The sequence below is a fragment of the Gekko japonicus genome, unplaced genomic scaffold, assembly GCF_001447785.1.
Source record: "Gekko japonicus isolate JY-2015 unplaced genomic scaffold, Gekko_japonicus_V1.1 scaffold644, whole genome shotgun sequence".
In the NCBI taxonomy this organism is placed as follows: Eukaryota; Metazoa; Chordata; class Lepidosauria; order Squamata; family Gekkonidae; genus Gekko; species Gekko japonicus.
In genome coordinates, this window is record NW_015160853.1 from 908,710 (window position 1) to 923,434 (window position 14,725).

The 14,725-nt window shown below is 49.1% G+C and overlaps 1 protein-coding gene across 1 annotated transcript in view; it reads left to right on the plus strand.

Annotated features, from left to right (window-relative positions):
- The window catches only part of MRPL1 (mitochondrial ribosomal protein L1), a gene marked incomplete at its 3' end in the record, with an annotated part of 31,821 nt that extends 17,770 nt beyond the window's left edge, over window positions 1–14,051 (plus strand). The window contains exons 6-8 of the mRNA XM_015421079.1: window positions 929–1,040; window positions 11,807–11,907; window positions 13,970–14,051. Of these exons, the coding sequence (XP_015276565.1) occupies window positions 929–1,040; window positions 11,807–11,907; window positions 13,970–14,051 (295 nt within the window). The remainder of the gene's footprint in view (window positions 1–928; window positions 1,041–11,806; window positions 11,908–13,969) is intronic.
- Window positions 14,052–14,725: the final 674 nt, after the last annotated feature.

Sequence of the window (14,725 nt, forward strand, 5' to 3'; positions counted from 1 at the left end):
CTACGGTGAAAGGCAGTGGCCTGCATACGAGGAAGGGGTCCTTCTTAACTGTATCTTAGCCGAGGAGACTCTGCAGTGGAGAGGGCCGTTCTTGAACCTGCCCTAACTTATTCTCAGGCAAAATCCTGATGCTGAAGTTATCCCAGTGTGGCAAAAAGTGTTGGGGAAGGATCTGGTAGACCCAGTTTGAAACTTCCCACTCTGCCACAAAATTCCCTGGGTGACCTCGGGCCTCCCTCCCTCCCTCCCTCCCCCTCTCCTCTCCCCCCTCTGCCTAACCTACCTCACAGGGCTGCTGGGCGGGTCAAGAAGAAGAATAGCATGTCGCATGAGCTCTTTGGAAGAGGGGGAGAATTTTTAAAAAATGAACTGGTGAGACTCAGTTTGGCACGGACTCTAATCTGGGAGAACCGGGTTTTATTCCCCACTCCTCCACATGCAGCCACTGGTGTGACCTTGGGTCAGTCACAAGTTCTTTCAGAGCTGTACTCTCAAGTGCAGCTCTTGGGAGAGCTCTCTCAGCCCCACCTACCTCACAGGGTGTCTGTTGTGGGGAGGGGAAGGGGAAGGGATAGTAAGCCGCTCCGAGACTCCTTTGGGTAGTGAAGGGTGGGGTATAAATCCAATTTCTTCTTCTCCTCCTCCTCCTCCTTTTAAATAAATCCCATTGTCAAGCAATTGCAGGGCTTTACTCTGGCTTCAGCACTGGGGAGAGTGCGACTCGCACATTCTCAGCTATATTCACTTAATGGGGTTGCTTGTTTTTCTTCTATCTGGCAGGGAGCGGACTATGAAGAGAAATCTGTGTATGTCTCTCCCCCCCCCCCCCCCCCAATGCTGTGTGTTAGAATAATGCGATCACAAATACAGACGTAAATTGTGATGGCTCCATCCCTACTTTAAAAAAAAATTATTTTGGACTATCCAGATTGCAGATGGTGAAATCCAAGCAGATTTTTATGTCTCTGTGCCTCCAATGTTATCGAAGATTAACAGTTTAAGGAGCGTACTGAAAGACAAGCACCCAAAGTCTAAAAACGGTAAGAGTCTCTTTCCCCCCCTCCTATTTGTTCCCTTAAGATTTAAGGGGCATATCCCATGTTACATGACCCTGAAGAATGAACCATTAGATTCGAGTCCAGTAGCACCTTATGGTCGAACAAGAATTTCAGGGTGTGGGCTTTGGAGAGTCAAACCAGTTTGGTGTAGTGGTTAAGTGCGCAGACTCTAATCTGGGAGAACCGGGTTTGATTGCCCACTCCTACACTTGCACCTGCTGGATGACCTTGGGCAAGCCATAGTTCTGGCACAGCTGTTCTCTCAAGGACAGTTTCTGTCAGAGTTCTCTCAGCCCCACCTACCTCACAGGGTGTCTGTTGTGGGGAGGGGAAGAGAAAGGTGTTCGTAAGCTGCTCTGAGACTCCTTTGGGTATTGAAGGGTGGGGTATAAATCCAATCTCCCCCTCCTCCCCCTCCTCCTCTTCCTCCTCCTCTTCTTCTTCTTCGTCAGACTTGGGTAAAGTAGAAAGGGAGATCTCTGAGTCCTTTTATCCAAGTCAGAAAGTGGGAGGGGTGTTAGAGTCATAGAACCATAGAGTCGAAAGGGCCTTCCAGAGTCATCTAGTCCAACCCCCTGCACAATGCAGGAAATTCACAAATACTCTCCCACACACACACACCCCCAGTGACCGCGGATCCATGCCCAGAAGATGACAAAAAACCTCCAGGATCCCCAGGGCCAAACTGGCCTGGAGGAAAATTGCTGCTGGACCCCCAAGGTGGCAATTGGCATTTCCCTGGGCGTGTAAGAAAGGGCCGGGGATCCTGTTGTAAAGCATGCTTGTAAAGGATGCAAAGGGGCCATGCATATTTTAATCAGCTTGATTAGAGCAGAGGGGAAGTGCTTGGGGGGGGAGGCAGGAAATTAGCCCGTGTAGTGAGATAAGAATCCCATGTCCTTATTCAGCCCTGGGGGGAATCCATTGTTCTGATCTTGTGAATTAGTTCAAGTTCAGCAATCTCACACTGTAAAAATGAAGTCCTTCGGGGAGAATCCCCCATGAAGTTTCTACATGGGGCTCATTTTAGCTGCCTGTTGTCCACTGTTCAGTCACATCATGGGAATGGGGAAACATGGACAGACAACAGCGTCCTCCCCACTTCTAATGCAGGTCTTTCTAGTGTGCCCCCTCCTCTCTGCTTAGTTGTGCTTGGAGCTGAGTGTGTATTCTGGCCTGGAGTGGAGTGGAGGGGAGGGGAGGGCCCATGGACCCCGATCACTACTGACTAGGGAAGCAGCCCCCCCCCCCCCCCCGGGGCCCTGTGAGCTGTGGTTGTTCTTCACTTTAGCAATGTCTCGCCTTGCATTTTGGGATGCCGTTTTGTTTTCCAGGCATTGGTCTCCCGACTCCCTCCTGCATTGATTAGGGTCTATTAAAATTGTTAGCATTGCATAGCGGTTTTACAGTATTGAGCCTAGAACCTTCCCAATGAGGGAGGGAGGAGTCTGAGACTTTTCAGTTTAGAAAATAGACGATTAAGGGGGAGGGGGCATGATGGAGGTTTATAAAATTATGCACGGGGTGGAGAGGGTGGACCAAGAGAACATTTTCTCTGGCTCGCAAAACACTAGAACTGGAGGGCCTCCAATGAAGCTGATGGGCAGTAGATTCAGGACAGACAAAAGGAAATACTTATTTAAACCAAGAGTAATTAAAATGTGGAATTTGCTGCCCGAGGATGTAGTGATGGCCACAGGCATAAACAGCTTTAAAAGGGAACTAGATAGATTCATGGAGGATTAAGTCTTATCAGTGGCTACTAGCCCTGGTGACTGAGGGGAACCTCCACATTCAGAGGCACTAATCCTCTGAATCCCAGAGCCAGGAGGCAACATCAGAAGCAGGTCTCGGCCTCTGTGCCCTGTTGTTGGCCTTTCGGAGGAACTGGTTAGCCACTGTGTGAGACAGGGTGCTGGTCTGATCCAGCAGGGCTCTTCTTACGTTCTGGAGGAATGAAGTCATCAATTTTATGTTGCGGATGGTCAGGGGGCAGTGCTTGAGGTATTAAAGTAACTTTCCTTGGGAGAGGCAGATGAGACAGCAGCTCCTTTGCATTTCCAGAATGCAGTAAAATTTGTATTTTGTAGTAGAATTGTACTGGCTGCATTTTTTTCCTATTGTTTCACATCGGGTTGGATTCTGCAGATCCATTCTGTTAACAGCGATGGTTTCATCTGACGCCAGGAGCATCAGCAAAAACGTCTTTGCGCCAGAAGAAATCACTGCTGGTATCAGGCCAGGTCTGCCGAATCTAACGTGTTGTTTCAGATTTCTTTTTGATTCTGTGATTTTGAGCATACGCGTTACGCAAACAATTGTTGTCTCAGGTGCTAAAACAGAGAAAGGGGATGAAATTTTTCCGAATAAAATAATAATGCAAAATTATGAATATTGCATAGCTGGAGGAAGCGCAGAAAAGGGCAACCGAGGTAATCAAGTGGTTAAATTGCCGTTTCGACAAGGAGAAGATAAAGACTTTGGGGCTTTTCTGTTCAGAGAAAAGACAACTAATGGGGATATGACAGAGCTCTTTGAGATTATGCATGGGTGTCAGACTCCCAAAGCATCAACAAAGTATACACTTTGCAAGAAAGGTTTTACTTTATTTGAAGCTATAGGTGCATAAACAGGATCACTGTTCAGAATGAGGGGTAAGCATGGAGCACAATGGATTATTTGTTGTTGTTGTTGTTCAGTTGCACAGTCGAGTCCGACTCTTCACGACCCCATGGACCAGGTCACGCCAGGCCCTCCTGTCTTCTGCTGTCCTCTGAAGTTCACTCAACTTCATGTTCGTTGCATCTATGACACTGTCTAACCATCTCATCCTTTGCCGTCCCCATCTTCTTTGACCTTCAATCTTTCCCAGCATCAGGGTCTTCTCCAGTGAGTACAATGGATTATAGTACATTCAAAAAGCTGAGACCCAATTGCGGGACTTCCCCCGCGCGCCTTTGGGCCTGGGAAGCAACACTTCTAGATAACCATAACATCTTTGCTTCTCATGGAGTGTACCATGAGATCACCCAAGCAACTATTCGGCAGCAACCACCTGTGGCCTTGAGAGATGCGGACGTTCCTGCTACTAGGCAATTAAGCGCATCAACAGGCATACATGGGAAAGTGAAAGCAGACGAGCGCATACATAGGAAAGAGAAAAATAAACCATTTGGCAGCTTGCTGACAATGGGGTGGAGAAAATGCTTAGAGAACTTCTCCCTCTCCCGTGATGCTTCAACTCAGGGTTTTCAGTGAACTTGATGGTCCATAGATTCATGGTGGACAAATGGAAGCGTATTCCTCGCTCAACGGGTAATTAAATCATAGCCACTGGACACAATGATGGCCATGAACACAAATGTCTACAAAATGGCACTAGACAGATTCAGGGAGGCTGGTCCATTAATGGCCACTAGCCATTCTGATGACAGAGAAGCTCCGTTTCTAGAAGCCTGACCTGGATAGCCAGGCTAGCCCGATCTCGTCAGATCTCAGAAGCTAAGCAGGGTCAGCCCTGGTTAGTTCTTGGATGGGAGACCACCAGGGTTGCTAAGTAGAGGCAGACAATGGAAAACGCATCTTGCCTGGAAAACCCTACATGGTCACCATTAGTCAACTGTAACTTGATGTCCAACCCCCCCCCAAACAATCAAAAAGTTCTTAGCTTCTGTGCCCTGTTCTTCACCCAAAGAGTGATTAACACATGGAATTCCCTGCCACAGGAGGTGGTGGCGGCTACAAGCATGGACGGCTTCAAGAGGGAATTGGATAAGCATATGGAGCAGAGGTCCATCAGTGGCTATGAGCCACAAGGTATAGATAGGTACTCTTGGTCTGGGGCAAGGGATGCTCTGTATTCTTGGTGCTTGGGGGGGGGCAACAGTGGGAGGGCTTCTAGTGTCCTGGCCCCACTGCTGGACCTCCTGATGGCCCCTGGTATTTTTGGCCACTGTGTGACTGAGTGTTGGACTGGATGGGCCATTGGTCTGATCCAGCATTGGCTTCTCTTATGTTTTTATGTTAGTTTGTTGGTCCTCCAAGGGAACTGCTTGTCCACTGTGTTAAAAGGGGGTCCTGGGCAGTGTTCCCTCTAAGCTGAGTTAGCGTGAGCTAGCTCACCGTTTTTTAGCCTCCAGCTCACACATTCTTGTCTTCGCTCAGGAAGGAGGGCTCCAGAGCAAACTCATTTATGCAGTAGCCAAATCGCTCGGTCACAACTTTAATGCCAGTAGCTCACCAAGTAGAATTTTGCTCACAGGACTCCACAGCTTAGAGGGAACATTGGTCCTGGGTGAGATGGTCTGATCCAACTTCGCCCACCTTAAATTCTTATATATTGTAGGTGCTTCAGGTGATTTGTTCACAGGTGTAACAGTGAGGGGGGGGAATTCTAAGTTCTTCAGGGCTTCTGGGTGTCTCATGAAACAGCTTCTCTTCTTCAACCAGGATCTGACTTGCGGTCCTCTTTTAGTAGCACATCAGGTTCTTGAGGAATCTCTAGTGTGAGGACTTTTAAAAAAGAAGCAGAAGAATCCTGTTGCCCTTAAGGCGGCAGGGGGTCTTCTTGCTCAGCTCTGGAAGGCTGAAACAAGAAGAGCATTGTTGTGTTTCCTTTCTTGCCCCAGCTGTCTGCACAGCGTGTTCGCAGGCAACATCTTTGCGCCGTGCTCTTTAAATACATGAGATAAATTACTGACCTGTCAGAAGCGTTAGAGGGTAACACGGCAGATGCGTGCCAGACCCAGCGAAGACCTATATTTAACGTAAAACAAAGGTCTTTCCAGTCCCCCGAATGCTCAGCACGGATTGCGTTCCCCAAAACCTGGTGGGAGGAGATGGGGCGTGTCAGGGGAGAATGAATGTTTTAAGCGTGGGGGCGGGAGAGGTTGCAAATGAACCAACCCAGCCCTTTGAGTCGGTTTTCTCTGTCTCTGCTGAGATGAGTGGGAGGAATTGTGGGGCAGGCATGTGAGCAAAAGGTCAACAATGAGGGACTGTCTTGACCATGACTCAGCATTTTAAAAAAGTTTCTCAGATTTGGTTTGTGTTTGTTTACTTCAGACACACTTTGCCCCCCCCCCATTGTCTAACTCATTTTCTGGTCCAGCCCTTTCTCCATGGTGCTCGGGGGGGGGGCTCTATGTGGATTCCACCCACCCCCCACTTGCCTTGTATTCTCACAACATCAGCCTTGTAAGGTAGATTAACCTGAGAGTGTGTGTGGCTGGCCCAAAGTCACCTTTTAAGTGTGACAGGACTGCACCTTTAAGAAGCGTAGAAGTGCTGTGCAAACAGACAAAGGACTGTGAAGGGTTAATTCTTCACAGAGCCAGAGAGCCTTGAGTGACAGGCTGTTCCAGGAGATCTGATTGGTTAGGATCAGCTGAGCAGTGAAAGACTTCTGAACTGGATACTGAGAAGGATTCACTCTGATTTCAGCCCTAGCTGAGAAGAGTCGAGTACTGACTGTTTCGGATTCCGGCCCTGACTGAGAGAAGTTTACCACAGACAGGAGAACTGGGGGAAAGTTGGCAAGGAAGTTTGGGAAGTAGGCAAAGACTCCCATTCAGGCCAAGGAAAGGGGATAGATTATTTATTTATTATTTAGATTTATAGACCACCCATCTTCTAGTGAGAGGAGAATTTCCCTACCCAGTTAAACAGAGATCCCTGATCTGGTGTGGTTAGAAACTGCCTTTAGAGACCTTTAGAGTCAGTTAAAAACTCAAGACGAGTACTGGTGTGTCACAGTGAGCTTCATGGCAGAATGGGGACTTGAACTGGGGGTTTCCCCAGACCTCACGCAGCTGAAATCGTTTAAAGATTTCCTGTTCGTTGGCTCCGTCATCAACCAAAAGGGAGACTGCAACCAAGAAATCAGAAACAGATTGAGACTTGAAAGGGGCAGCCATGAAGGAGGTAGAAAAGACCCTTTTAAGTGGCGACCAAGATCAAGATAATCCATGCCCTAGTGTTCCCTGTTACTATGTATGTATGGATGTAAAAGTTGGCCAATGAAGAAAGCTGACGGGAAGAACGTTGATTCCTTTTGAAATGTGGTGCTGAAGGAGAATTTTATGGATACCACGGAACGCCGAAAAGACAAACAAGTGGGCTCTAGATCAAATCAAGGCTGAACCCTTCCTAGAAACGAAAATGACCAAACGGAGGCTATCGTACTTTGATCTGGTCATGAGAAGACAAGAGTCACTGGAAAAAGACAATCATGCTAGGAAGAGTGGAAGGCAGCAGCAGGAAGAGAAGAGCCAACATGAGATGGGCTGACTCAGTCAGGGCCGCCACGAGGGCCCTCCGTTCGCAAGACCTGATAGGACGTTTTGAAGGTCATTAATTCATGTAAAGGTAAAGGTTTCCCTTGCTCGAAAGTCAGTCAAATCCAACTCTAGGGATGCGGTGCTCATCTCCGTTTCCAAGCCAAAGAGCCAACGCTGTCCGAAGATGTTTCCATGGTCATGTGACTGGCATGACTAAATGCCGAGGCATACGGAACATTGTTACCTTTCCATTGGGTAATTGGAAGCGACTTGACAGGTGTGTAGCTCACAACGCATATGATGCTAACCCAGTCCCTCTTCTTGGGTTTCATTCAGTGCTTGCCAGAATTCAAGTTTTTGGATGAGCGATGGCGAACCTAAACAGCATGATAAAAAGTAGAGACATCACCCTGCCAACAAAAGTCCGCGTGGTCAAAGCAATGGTATTCCCAGTAGACATGTATGGCTGCGAGCAAAGACTATAAGGAAGGCCGAGCGCCGAAGAAGAGATTCTTTTGAACTATGGTGCTGGAGAAGACTCTTGAGAGTCCCTTGGACTGCAAGAAGATCCAATCAGTCAATCCTAAAAGAAATCAACCCTGACTGTTCCCTGGAAGGTCAGATAATGAAACTGAAGCTCAAATACTTTGGCCACCAAATGAGAAGGGAGCACTCACTGGAGAAGAAGACCCTGATGCTGGGAAAGATTGAAGGTCAAAGAAGACGGGGACGGCAAAGGATGAGATGGTTAGACAGTGTCATAGATGCAACGAACATGAAGTTGAGCAAACTTCAGAGGACGGTGGAAGACAGGAGGGCCTGGCGGGATCTTGTCCATGGAGTCACGAAGAGTCGGACTCGACTGTGCGACTGAACAACAACAAACCTTTTTTTCTCTTTGATGGTAGAATAGGGGGAATATTAAAATCAGCAAAGGACAGCAGAACTTTGGGACATCTTGAGGATGAGTCAGTATACTCTGGCACGGGCTTCTGGAGAACAAAGGCTGCACCCATTGGAGCAAAGAGACGAAGGGAAAAGAATGGTGCAGCAGGAAAACGTGTAGGGGTTGTTGTTATATTGGAATAACAATAGTTTTCCCACCGCAGAATTATTTTTCTCTTTGTCTCTATGGGTTTTTGAAGACAATAACTTGGCATCTTTGGACATGCGCACTGCAACAAATCTGTTCATCTTTAAGGTGCCACAGGACTGTGTTGTTCTTCAGTTCAAAAGGTAAAGGTAAAGGTTCCCTTGCTCGAAAGCCAGTCGAATCCGACTCTAGGGTTGCGGTGCTCATTTCCGTTTCAAAGCCGAAGAGCCAGCGCTGTCCGAAGACGTTTCCGTGGTCATGTGGCCGGCATGACTAAACACCAAGGCGCACGGAACGCTGTTACCTTCCCACCGAGGTGGTACCTATTTATCTACTTGCAGTGTCTTGCTTTCGAACTGCTAGGTTGGCAGGAGCTGGAACTAGAGATGGGAGCTCACTCCGTCATGCGGCACCCGGGTCTCGAACTGCTGAACTACTGACCTTCCACAGCCTGCAGTTCAGCGTCTTAACCAACATTCCTAAAATAAATGAACATATTACAACAGGAAGGGATTCTTCAGTAGATGAAAGGGGTGTTTGGGTTGCATAACTGCTGACCAGAAGCTGTGTGCCATCCGCATGTGCTGAGGACTCCAGGTCAGACTGTTGTCCACATGAAGCCCGACCTGGATCTAGTGGGTGCTAAGACCTTGGAGGAGCCAGGTCAGACGCCGTTGCCCGAGTTCTAGAGGACTGCAGCCACTGCCAAGCAGAGCTTATTTAAAAAGGTTTCTTTCCCACAGTCCTCTCAACAATGCTTAAAGAACTCGCAATGTTCAAACACCGAACGTAAGGGCTCTACTGGTAGCAGGAGCTCCTTTGCATATTAGGCCACACACCCCTAGTGTAGCCAATCCTCCAAGAGCTTACAGAGCTCTTCTTACTGGGGCTACTGTAAGCTCTTGGAGGATTGGCTACACTAGGGTTGTGTGGCCTAATATGCAAAGGAGCTCCTGCTACCAGTAGAGCCTAAAAAAATAACACAATCGATGTTCAGTACCACAGCAGTGGACAGAACAGAGTGACGGGGGAAGGCACTGGGTTGGATCCCGTGCAGCTGGGAATGGAGTGAGGTCATGGGAAGGGGTTCTGCTGCTCATGCCACCTCGCTGCAGCTCTCTAAACCCCCAGAAAACGGTCTCTAGGGATTGGAGGACCTTTGAGAACAACACGGGGTGTAATGCAAGGGGCTTCAGCCAGGAAGGAGGGAAGGGAAATCAGTAAAAATCATCCCTACGTACATTTTTGCAAGTCCCCCCCCCCCCCCGCTTTCAAAGGGGGGGTTTTTGACTAGCTCCCAGCACCCTACACTGTGGCCCGCTTTGTTGCCACCCTTCCACTGACTCTTGGGGGAGGATTGCTGGGGGGGGGGGCTGCAGTGCAGAGAAAGAGTCAGCAGAAGTGCCTTCTGTGAACTCTCTCTGTGTTAGCCCAGGATCTCAGCCCGAAGATTCGGTGCCATTGCCAAAAAGGCCCTGTCTCTAAGTCGCCCCTGTCGAATGTCCTGGTTGGAGTCTAGGAATGGTGGCCCCCTTGTGGTAGGCTTGGGAAGGGTAAATCGGGTTGAGCAAATCCTGGCCAGTGCTGCAAGAAGAGACGGTGAGAGGCGTGGGAGGTCTAAAAGGAAACCGAGAGTGCAGAAAAGCCAATGTCACTGCTGAACTAGATCTCCAGCCCCCGAAATTGCGGGGCACAGTGATTAAAGGGTGTTGATATCGCTGCCTGTGCGGTCTCATATCTGCCCGATGCTGCGAGATCTGCACTGGTTGCCTGTTGAACGCTGGATCTGTTTTCAAGGTGCTGGTGATTACCTTTAAAGCTCGATACAGTCAGGGGAGGAGGGGCCTGCATATCTTCGAGACCGCCTATCCCCATACGAGCCCCACAGAACATTGTGTTCTGCCAACCAGCGTCTCCCAGTAGTCCCTGGCCCCAGGGATGTCTCACTCGCCTCAACTGCCTGGTGGAATGGGCTGCCTTATGAGATCAGGGCCCTGCGGGACCCATTACAGTTCCGTAGGGCCTGCCAGACGGAGCTCTTCCACCAGGCTACGGCAATCCATTTTTGATTAGGCCTCCCCCCCCCCCAGTCACCTCAGACCCTGAAAGCCAGACTTGAAAGCCAGACTGGAACCACACTGTCTGCCATTGAGGCACGCTGTTTTAAATGCTGAAGATTTCATTGAATTAAGGTCGATGATTTTGCAGGGCTCTTTTTGTCGCAGGTACTCCTTTGCATATTAGGTGACACACCCCTAATGTAGCCAGTCCTCCAAGAGCTTACAGTAGCTCCTGTAAGAAGAGCTCTGTAAGCTCTTGGAGGATTGGCTACATTAGGGGTGTGTGGCCTAATATGCAAAGGAGTTCCTGCTACAAAAAGAGTCCTGGATTGTAATACGTTTTAAATTGTGAATCTGCATTAAGGTAAAGGTAAAAGGTTCCCTTGCTCGAAAGCCAGTCGAGTCCGACTCTAGGGTTGCGGTGCTCATCTCCGTTTCCAAGCCGAAGAGCCAGCGCTGTCCGAAGACGTTTCTGTGGTCATGTGGCCGGCATGACTAAACGCCAAGGCGCATGGAACGCTGTTACCTTCCCACCGAAGTGGTACCTATTTATCTACTTGCAATTTCTTGCTTTCGAACTGCTAGGTTGGCAGGAGCTGGAACTAGAGACGAGAGCTCACTCCATCATGCGGCACCCGGGTCTCGAACTGCTGAACTACCGACCTTCCACAGCCTGCAGTTCAGCGTCTTAACCACTTGAGCCACCGCAGCGCCTGAATCTGCATTAACTGCAGATATATACATGTTGGTACCCATCCTGAGCCTACAACACGGGGAGGGCGGGATATAAGCTTCATCAAATAAATAAATAAAACCTGGCCGACTGTGAATGAGTTGGAGTGATTTTATGGGGGAGCATTACAAAGATCAGGAACATTTAAAATCCAGGTGTGGGCCCGAGACGCACATGCACGAAATCCCATGCATTCTTATATATTTATTTATTTACTACACTTAACGCCCTGCCTTTCTCCTCAGTGAGAGCCCAGAGCCACTTAGATCGTTGTCCTCTCCCCCATTATATCCTCACAACAACCCCATGAGGTAGGTTAGGCTGAGAGCGTGTGACTGGCCCAAGGTCACCCAGCAAGATTCATTGGCAAAGTGAGGATTCAAACCTGGTGTTTTCCAAGGCTTTCCTGTTCCTTTGGCATCAGGGATCGATCTGGGCTTGTCTCTCTACCGTGCTATGTGGAATGTTTTTTGACACAGAAGAAAAACAAGGGCGCTCCCGTGCACGCAGAACGTTGCATACAAGCGGGCGCCCCCACACGCAGCCTTAGTCTGATGCCCTCTTTTGGTTTGTGTTTGAACCAGGGTCCGTCAGCTACGACATTCCAAAGATGCTCAGCTTCTTCCAAGTGTGCCTCGAGTACAGGGTGGAGAACGAAAACGTAATCAAGCCGTGGTTCGCAAGGGTAAGTTTCGCAAGGAGCTTTGCAAGCTGAGCCCAAGAGTGAAATTTTCGGTCAGCGGAGGGGTTTAATAATTTACCGAGACGACGCATGAACGTACCACCAGAGTACTTGGTTTGCATTGTAGCCTTTCAGGAACGCTTGCCCGCTGACCAGGTAATGAGACAGATCCTTCCCCAGGGCAGGGTAGTTACAGTCCATTAGGAAAGATTTGGTAAATCATTAACCGTTGCTAACGTAAGAGGTTTATTTTCTAAACCAGTCGCGAAGCAAGGCGTACATAATGGGGGGGGGGGCGTAGCTCGGCAGCAGAGCCCACGTTTTACATGCAGAAGGTTCCCAGTTCAGTCCCTGGCATCCTGCGCTAAGTGGACCTTGGTCGGGGTTCTCGGAGAACTTAAGAGCAGACACATTGCATTTGTTAGTCCAGAGGTGTGACTCCACATAAGGCACCGTCTCATTGGCAGGAACAGTTCTTTTTTGATGGCTCAAAATGATGATTGAATCCAATAAAGGCAGAGGTCCTGAGCCGGGGCAGGTCAAGGGTAGGGATCCCACCCCCGACCTTTGAGGGGGCTCCATGGGTGCCAGCATTGGAGGTTAGGAGTTTGGGAGTGCTCTTGGATGTCTCCTTAACGATGGATGCCCAGGTAGCAGCCACTGTGCAGTCTGCCTTTTACCATCTATGGCTGGCCTGGCATAGTGATCCACGCAATGGTCGCCTCGAGATTGGACTACTGTAATGCTCTCTACACGGGGCTGCCCTTGTCCCAAATCCGGAAGCTGCAGCTGGTGCAGAACGCAGCAGCGAGGCTGTTGTTGTGTCTTCTTGTGCGGGAACACATCCAGCCCCGCCCTAAAAGCACTGCACCGGCTCCCTATAGCAAATTCAGTTCAAGGTCCTGGTTCTTGCCTTTAAAGCCCTATATGGTCGGGGACCTACTTACCTAAGGGGATTTTTTGGAACAACAATGTTTTTTTTGTCATATAGCTAATTTAAGGAAGCCATACAGCTACAGCTTGTGTATCCTATGTTTCCAGGGGTGATTTAGACGTGTGAAAAGCTATCTTACTCAAGATGAAATACTCCCCTATTCGGGAGTGCTGTGACCAATGCTCCCTCTAAGCTGTGGAGTCTTGTGAGCAAAAATTCTACTTTGCGAGCTACCAGCATGAACGTTGTGAGCGAGCGATTTGGCCTCTGTATCAGCTAGTCTGCTCTGAGCGGAGACCAAAATGTGTGAGCTGAAGGCTAAAAAAGACCTGTGAGCTAGCACACACGGTCTCAGCTTAGAGGGAACACTGGCCGCGATGCACTTATTTTTTAATAAGCCATGTGTACGCAGTGCACGGATTATACGTGCGGTTTCCGTTAAGTTGTAAACAGGGCTAAAGAGGTGTTTGTGGCCAGCTGTGGTGGCGGCGATGTGGAGCTGGGTGGGTGGGTGGAGCAGAGTGGAAGGAGGAGCCGAGCCGGAACAGCAAAAAGCCCCACCACCTGGGTGCCGGTAGGCAGCCCCGCCCCTGTACGATGTGGCCGTAGTTAGGGGAAAAGTAGTCTTAGACTTGGATGTAAACCGGCCAGAGACCCTTCGGGGTCAGGGCGGTATATAAGCTGAATGTATAAATAAAATAAAATAAATAAAAGATGGGGGGTGGGGGGAGGCCGGAGCTGGCGGAGGCGGAGGGGATCCGGCAGCGGCGGAGGGGAAGTTGCAACCGATGCCCGAGTGGAGAAATGGGAATTCCCCCTCCTTGTAAGTCTTTGCGGGGGGCCCCCTTTTAGTACACACATACATTGCACAGATACCTCGTCACGTGTGATTGCAGTCGCTGGGTTTGGTTTAAAGCGTGTGGTCCCCCCCCCCCTTTTCACAGCATTTTTGGTACTTTGCATCTTTAATAGAGAGGAAAATGTTTCCCCCATTATCACAGAGACGAAACCCAGGCCCGGAGCTCTGATTAAATATTTACCCCTGCTGCTGCGATTTTTATTAATCCGGCAGCGGTGACTGTTTCCCCCCCCCCCTTTCTGCTTCGTTAACTTTGTATTAATTCCTTTCAGCTGGATATGCCTAATGACCAGATAGTTGCCAATCTGGATGCGCTTATTAAGGACATTTGTAAATACAGACCTTTGAGCTACGGTAAGCCACGGTTTCGCGCAGCCTCTTAATTGATACTAAAGGCTAATTACGTTCCTCGGATGAATTAGGGGGAGCACCTTTCTGCCGCCGAGAAGCAAGACAAGCGCATTTTAAACAGCGGCCATGTTTCCGGGCCAGGAAATAAGGGACAGTAACTGTATGGTGGCGAACGTATTTAAAGTATTATTAATACTAGCCACCAGTGTTCCCTCTAAGCTGAGTTAGTGTGAGCTAGCTCACAGTTTTTTAGCCTACGGCTCACACATTTTTGTCCTAGCTCAGGAAGGAGGGCTTCAGAACAAACTAACTTATGCAGGATCCAAATCGCTCGCTCACAACTTTAATGCCAGTAGCTCACAAAGTAGCATTTTTGCTCACAAGACTCCACAGCTTAGAGGGAACATTGCTAGCCACCGTGCTTCACAGCCCTGACCTGGATAGCCCAGGCCGGCCCAGTCATGTCAGATCTCGGAAGCTAAGCAGGGTCGGCCTCGGCTAGTATGTGGATGGGCGACCTCCAAGGAATACCAGGGTCATGACACAGAGGCAGGCAATGGCAAACCACCTCTGAAACGTCTCTTGCCTTAAAAAAACAAGTCTAGCTCACTACCTAGTGGTGCATAATGCTAACAGAGCTAGAAGTTGTGACTGCCAGACAATCTTAGGATCCCCTG